Raw genomic sequence first — 7,679 nt, forward strand, 5'->3', positions numbered from 1 at the left:
TAGTCCATGTACAAACAGACTAAAAATGACGGACATACAGACAGACAGACAGACAGAAACATGACAAACACACAAAGGCTACAAACGTGCTGTGGACGGTCTCAAACAACCTCTGGCTTCTCTTCATTTGGTCTACTTCATCAGGGTTCTCCAGTTCTGGCTTCTGCTCGTTCGGTCTAGTTCATCAGTTGTCTCCAGCTCGGGCTTCTGCCGGTCGGGTCTGGCGTGTCTCACCAGTGCCTCTGGCTCCAGGAGGGGTCTGGAGCCCGCAGTACGTACGGGAGATGCGACCCGTAGACGTCTCTCCTGGGGTCGTGGGTCACGTAGGGCTGGTGCGACCCGTACACCATGTCCCTCCTGGAGGCGGGCGTGACGTAGGGCAGGTGGTGCGACCCGTAGGCGAACTCCCTCCGCGGGGCGGGGGCGGGGGCGTGCCGCGGGGGGCAGGAGCTGACGAGGATGCCCCCGCCCAGGACCAGCAGCGCCCCGGCCATCCAGCCCAGGTAGAGCGCGGCGCCCAGCTCGCCCTTCTGCCCCGTGGGCACCAGGGGGTTGAAGAAGCTGGTGACCAGCGTGGAGGCGGTCCAGCTGACGGGCACGAGGCAGAGGACGCCGGCGGCGATGAAGGCCACGCCGCTCCCGATGGCCACGCGCGCCTTCAGCCCCGGGTCCCGCCGCAGGAAGTTGGTGCAGTGGCCCCCGGCGATGCCCAGGAAGGCCCCGACGACGGCCACGGCGATGGAGACCACCACCAGGGCGCGCGCGGCCTGTAGGTCCCGCGGCAGGGCCAGCAGCGAGTCGTAGGCCTTGCACTGCAGGTGGCCGGTGCTCTGCAGCACGCAGTTCATCCACAGGCCCTCCCAGAACACCTGCGCCGTCACGATGTTCGCCGAGATGAAGGCCGTCACCTTCCACATGGGCAGCCCGCAGATCACCGCCGCCCCCAGCGCGCCCACGCCCGCCAGCGCGAAGCCCAGGTACTGCCTCCTGTTCGCGCCCATCCGTCCTCACGGGCAGCCGGTGGCCCAGCGGCTAACGTGCTAGCCTAACGGCTAACGTGCTAGCCTAGCGGCTAACGTGCTAGCCTAGCGGCTAACGTGCTAGCCTAGCGGCTAATGTGCTAGCCTAGCGGCTAATATGCTAGCTTAGCCTAGCCTAGTAGCTAAGTTGAGTAGGGCTCTTAACCCCACATTGCTCCCAGGAGGGGATTGGCCCCCTGCTTCCAATCAACTGTAAACCGCTTTGGATGAAAAGCGTCGGCTAAATACGTGAGGTGATGTCGTGTAACTCGCGTTCTCCCCAGACCGGTGACCATCGATGTGGCTCAACGGAGTGTCTGTGAAAACTAACCTCTCTCCACAACACACGGAGGCTCTCTGTAATGAGGCTGCACTGGAAGGTGGAGTTTCTGTTCTCCTTTCCGGGCCCAAACCGGTTTTTCTGGGGGGGGGGGTGAAATTCTAGACGGGCCGGATTCCTTCCCGCCCCCTCCCCTCCCCTGTGTGGGGTGTGGGGCGGAATGCGGCCGGGTTCTGCGGTGAGCTCTGAGCCAGGACAGAAACCAGGCCAACGAGAGAGAGAGCCACACCACCAGGCTCCAAACAAACAAACAAAATCAAATCTAAGATGTTACGATGTAATAAATAAAGAAATAATGGATTTGTGGAAGAACCTATGCACTTGTAAGTCGCTTTGGATTAAAAGCGTCTGCCAAATGACTAAAATGTAAATGTAACTATAAAATGTTTTTAAACATTTTTAGTACCACTAAAGCAATAGGTGTGCCATTTCTACAATTAGCAGAAAGCACAATCGCCCTGTGCTGGTCTTATTTAACGTGAGAACTATCAGATCTATATGCTTATCAATTACAATCGCACCTTCGCTTTGGAATGAGTATGTCTCCCATACTGTAGGGTAAGATGGCAGATAAACCGGCTCGTAACTCGGACAACCGGGACGAAGAAAGTACCTGACCCCGAAAGTATTCCCGCTGAAATAAACACTTGTTGCTAGGCATCAGCTGTTATACAGGTGGGCTTTGGTGGAGAACATTGTCCCCTCTGTGTGGGCTTTGGTGGAGATCAGAGCTTCATCCTGAAGATCTACCGGCCTGTAGGTGTTCATTTAAACCCCAATTTGTCACACAAGCTTATCCTTATTAGCTGCTCAACGAGAGTTGAATGAGCTGTGCTTTGTTCGGGTCGGAGTGAAATCTTACCGGACGGTAGATCTCCAGGAGCAGGGTTGGGCAGCCCTGATTTAGGTTTGCGTACCACTCCTATCTCAGATTTCCGGGACAAAGCGGTTCGATTGCAGGCTTTCAACAATCCAAGCTTTCTCCAGAACAAAGCTTCTGTTGTTGCATGAAAGGTATCGCCAAAGGGGGCTAACAATTATTAAACAGATGAAAAGATGTGTGTGCGCATGTGTGTGTGTGTGTGTGTGTGTCTATGTGCATGTGTGCGCATGCGTGTGCGTGCCTGTGTGTGTCTGTGTGTGTGTGTGTGTGTGTGTGCGCATGCGTGTGCGTGCCTGTGTGTGTGTGTGTGTGTGCGCATGTGTGTGTGTGTGTGTGTGTGTCTGTGTGTGTGCGCATGCGTGTGCGTGCCTGTGTGTGTGTGTGTGTGTGCGCACATGCATGCATGCGTGTGTGTGTGTCTGTCTATGTGTGTGCGTGCGCATGCCTGTGTGGTTCTTAAACAGGTTCTTAGATGAACGTGGCACTGATCATAGACGTTCTGAGACGTGCTCAATTTCAGATAAACCAAGACACTGTCAGTCAAATACAGCTGGACTTTATTTACAACATTCATAAATACATGTGATCCACGTCACAAAAAAGCAATGCCTTGGCGTACAGCATTGCCTGGCATACCATGAAAACCATAATAGATGAAGGGCATTGTATTTTTGTACACATAAAATTGACTTGCAAAAGGAAGATTTTCTTTTGATCAGTATGAATCGAATGCGGTAATCTTACAGTAATGAACAGAAGTAACAGTAGTGACAGAGAAGAACTGAAGTAATCTTTTTCATATTTCCTATTGAAATATTCCTATTTATAACATAATACAGCATCATTATCTCTTTACAAACACTCCCATACACTGACAGCTCTGGCAAGAGGAGCCAGTTATAGACTCCTGCTACAATTGGACTCAATTTTAACCCAATTTAACACAATGCAAAGTCACGGCGGAGAGAACGGCAGGATGGGGACCGTCGGGAACACTCACGCGCTCCGCTCTCCCGCGTATGACAGGGAGATTATCCCTTCAGAAGAGTCGGCGTTCTGCCAGGGGTTCTTCCCCCGGCTCACAGTTCTGAGTCAGTGTTCTAGAACTCCGGCGGTGGCCGTGGTTACATCAGCGTTAGAACGCTGTGCTGAGAAGAACATTCTGATGGCGTTGTTCTTTTCCGGCCCCTCACCTTTCGAAGGGTTTAAAAAGTCCCACGGAGGGCGGGTCCCGTCCCTGGTGTTGGAAGGGCTTGTCTCCCCCCCCCCCCCCCCCGACGTTGACCACGTCTTCGAGGAGCTCCGCGCGGCCTCACAGGTACGACGCGGTGGGGGCGTACTGGCTCCTCGCCGTGGGCGGTCCGCTGGGCACGGCGTACTTCGGGGGAGCGTAGACGCTCTTTCCCGCGGCGTAGGGCCCGGCGGTCAGCACGGAGCCGGGCCGCGAGTACGCCCCCGCGGGCTGGTAGATCCCGGGGTAGTAGCCGGGCGGGGGGTAGTACTGGTAGCGCTTGTCCTCCGGCGGGCAGGAGGAGCACAGCACCGCCCCGCCGATGATCAGCAGGCCGGACGAGGCCCAGCCGATGTAGATGCAGGCGCCCAGCTCCCGGCGCTGCGCGTCCACGGTGGCCGGGTTCTGGAAGTCGGTGATGGTGAAGGCGGCCGACCAGCACACGGGGATGAGGCACAGCACGCCGCCCACGATGCAGATCACGCCGCCCAGGATGACCACCTTGGCACGCGACGAGGCGTTGGACAGGCAGCTGGTGCACTTGGCGCCCACGAAGGTGAGGCCGATGCCCAGCGCGGCGAAGACCACGGCGCTCACCACCAGGGCGCGCGCGCCCTGCAGGTCCCGCGCCAGGCGCAGCAGGAACTGGTGGATGCTGCACTGCATCTGGCCCGTGCTCTGCATCACGCAGTTCATCCACAGGCCGTCCCACACGATCTGCCCCGTCACGATGTTGGCGCCCACGAACGTGGTCACCCGCCACATGGGGATGCCGCAGGTCAGCGCGATGCCCACGAAGCCCACGAAGCAGAGCACCTGCCCCACCACCTCCTTGGCGATGCGGCCCATCGCTCGCGGTTCCTCCGAGCGCGTGCGAGAGAGAGAGCGAGAGGGCGAGGGAGAGGGAGAGCGAGAGAACGAGAGAATGAGAGAGAGTGAGGGAGCAGCTCATGTCCTTCTCCTCCGCCTGAGAAAGTGAGATCGCCCCGCCAGGTTCCGGGCTCTATAATGCGCGATCGGGGACGAGTCGTGCCAGTTGACGCGAAACGTCGGGAACCGAAAAATCCGGCCCTTCCAGATTCCACAGGCGGTGCGCGGGCGAAGACGTTTCCGAGTATCTGTGTTTTCATACGATTGGGGAAACAAAAGCATTCCTCAGCACTGCAGTCACATGGAACTGCCTGATTCTACATCCTCTCACATCCACCTGATATTAATTTGTGTTATGAGTTCAGTTAACGACCGCTGGACAACTGAGTTTCATTTCTTTCCTCCTCACTATTCTTGGGTATATTTTCTCCACGATGTATGGGGCGACATTGGCTCAGGCAGTCGGAGGGTTGCCGGTTCGATTCCCCGCCCGGGCTGTGTCGAAGTGTCCCTGAGCGAGACGCCTAACCCCCAAATGCTCCTGACGAGCTGGTCGGCGCCTTGCATGGCAGCCAATCGCCGTCGGTGTGTGAGTGTGTGTATGAATGGGTGAATGAGAAGCATCAATTGTACAGCGCTTTGGATAAAGGCGCTATATAAATGCCAACCATTTACCATTTACCATTTATGTAAGATTGGACTGCTCAGACTCTGGTGGTCTAAGTGACTTTGACTGTGGAATGATTGTTGGTGCCAGACAGGGTGGTTTGAGTATCTCAGAAACTGCTGATCTCCTGGGATTTGCACACACGACCATCTCTAGTCCACAGAGAATGAGGAGAACAACAAACAGCATCCAATGAGCAGCAGTTCTGTGGGCAGACAGGCTGTTAATGAGACCTCAGAGGAGTAGGGCCAGACTGCTCAAAGCTGACAGATAACCACACATTACAACAGTGGTATGCAGGAGAGCATCTCCAGCAGCAGAAGGCCAATAATTCCAAGAAAATAAGCCTAATAAAGTGCTCACTGAGTGTGTGAACAGGACATAGAGTTGAGGAACTGACACAAAAGAAGTGCACTATATTTAACTCATACTCTAGAAGCCTAGCAACAAACTTCCCAATCACTCTCTGCGTCTAATGAAAAAGGTTTGTGACGCAGGTGAGTTGCAGCGTAGGATCTGTATATCAGGAAAGTGCGGTTCTGGTGGCTGCCGTCTCTTATCTGTCACGCTGATGAGAGGCATCCGAAACGCGCTCTCTCTCGCTCGCTCGGTCCCCGGTGTCACGCGCACGCCCACAGAACCGCAGCGCCAACGCCCGCTCAGGCTGCCAAACCTGATCCAGGGCGCCTTGCGTACACAGCCACACGGATGTTATTCACGCCTCAAAGGGCGTGAGCTCACACCCGTGTGATTGGAACATCCTTAACCGAACACTCCGGCGGTGATGATGTCACAATCAGAGCAGTGCTCTACGACACTGACTGAGAGTTCTACCTGGAGCTCAGAACACAAAACACTGCAAAGAAACCCGTACTTTTCAAATGGTTATCGTGCGCGCTGATGTAATGGAGGATCCTGGTTCAGCAGTGAGCTGTGTACAGAGAACATTCTGGAAGGACCCCGGTCTGAGGGTGTACGCAGTCCAGTCGGACGGGAAGGTGCCGGTTCTGACCTGCGTGGAGTTTGCATGTTCTCCCCGTGTTGGCCTGAGTTTCCTCTCACCCACGTTCATTCCGTTTTCTCCCACACCGACAGACATGCGTATGGTTAGGTCCCCTCCTGCTGTTGCCCTGGACCAAGGCACTGGCCTCAGAACTGGAGTCGGTCCCCGGGCGCTGCACTGTGGATCCTATAAAGAAAGATAAGTGAGAAATATAGACTTAGAGATAAAATATAGAAATTACAAAAGAAAAATCCCACAGGACTCAATAAAGTAGCATAAATCATATTTAAAATATGCCCAAGATGCTAGTAAAATTTTAAAACCACTTATGCAGAGCCTCAAGTGTTCAAAACCAAAAACAGCGTTGCTAACATTACATTACATTACATTACATTACATTATTGGCATTTGGCAGACGCTCTTATCCAGAGCGACATACAGTTGATTAGACTAAGCAGGAGACAATCCTCCCCTGGAGCAATGCAGGGTTATGGGCCTTGCTCAAGGGCCCAACGGCTGTGTGGATCTTATTGTGGCTGCACCGGGATTAGAACCGCCGACCTTGCATGTCCCAGTCAGTCACCTTAACCACTACGCTAGAGCCCACCACTAGCAATTATACAAATTAAATTAAATTAATATAATTACAGTATAACAGAAGACCGTCACAAAGACACTCTACAGAGTAGCAGAAGAGCAAACGGCAGACCTGAACCCCCAAAATAACAAGCAGGTGGGGTAAACTATCGGGGAGGGAAACCCTCAAACAGTGACGAGAATAATCTGCAGGAATTCTCTTCTGAATCTGGTGTTACAGCTGTGAGTGATGCTGGTGGTGATGGGTTCAGTGATCTCTGTCATTCGACCGCAGCCTGACACACATGCACCTTTCAGTCCTTCAGTTTAACGCACACGCGCTGATGAACATAAAACACCAGGCCCTGACCCGGGCGTGTGCTGCAGGGTCAGAGGGATGAGTACCACATGATGAGGAGAAGTCAGCGCCCGTGGAAACCGCCGCCGTGGAAACCGGCGCCGTGGAAACCGCTGCCCTGTCGTCTGGGTAAATATCATGTGCGTTTGTTTATGTAAAGTCCGCCTGTGTGACTCCAGACCAGGTATACAGAACCCCGACAGATCTGTCTCTGTCTGATCCTCAGACTGCCTTTCAGTCTCACAAACATCTACCTTAATGTTTCACATCATAGTCTTAAGTGGTAATTGGTTGAAATGTGGAGATGTCCACTTTGTGCTGTTCTCTCTCCCTCCCTCTCTCCCTCTCCTCCTTCTCTCTCTCCCTCCCTCTCTCCCTCTCCTCCTTCTCTCTCTCCCTCTCTCTCCCTCCCTCTCTCCCTCTCCTCCTTCTCTCTCTCCCTCTCTCTCCCTCCCTCTCTCCCTCTCCTCCTTCTCTCTCTCCCTCTCTCTTTCTCTCTCTCTCGACTACTCCTCCCTTTTCTCCCTTTTTTCTCCAACTCACCCTCTTTCTTTTCTTTCTCTGCTAGCTTCCCATCAAATCTCCTCTGTGTGTTACATAACTTTATAGTCAGTGCTCCTGTGTGTGTGTGTGTGTGTGTGTGCATGCATGCATGCATGTGTGTGTGAGTGCATGCGCATGCGTGTGTGTGCATATGCATGCATGTTTCTGTGCCCAAAAGACAAACACATC

At 53.9% G+C, this 7,679-nt stretch overlaps 1 protein-coding gene across 1 annotated transcript in view; it reads right to left on the reverse strand.

The window, feature by feature from the left end:
- The window catches only part of LOC133136495 (claudin-14-like), a 5,162-nt gene extending 425 nt beyond the window's left edge, over positions 1-4,737 (reverse strand). The window contains exons 1-2 of the mRNA XM_061254035.1: positions 3,842-4,737; positions 1-1,006 (exon numbers count right to left, since the gene is read on the reverse strand). The exon at positions 1-1,006 is cut by the window's left edge and continues 425 nt beyond it. Coding sequence (XP_061110019.1) covers positions 231-1,006; positions 3,842-4,322 — 1,257 coding nt within the window. The 5' untranslated portion in view covers positions 4,323-4,737 and the 3' untranslated portion in view covers positions 1-230. The remainder of the gene's footprint in view (positions 1,007-3,841) is intronic.
- Positions 4,738-7,679: the final 2,942 nt, after the last annotated feature.

Source organism: Conger conger, chromosome 9 (genome assembly GCF_963514075.1).
Source record: "Conger conger chromosome 9, fConCon1.1, whole genome shotgun sequence".
Lineage (NCBI taxonomy): Eukaryota > Metazoa > Chordata > Actinopteri > Anguilliformes > Congridae > Conger > Conger conger.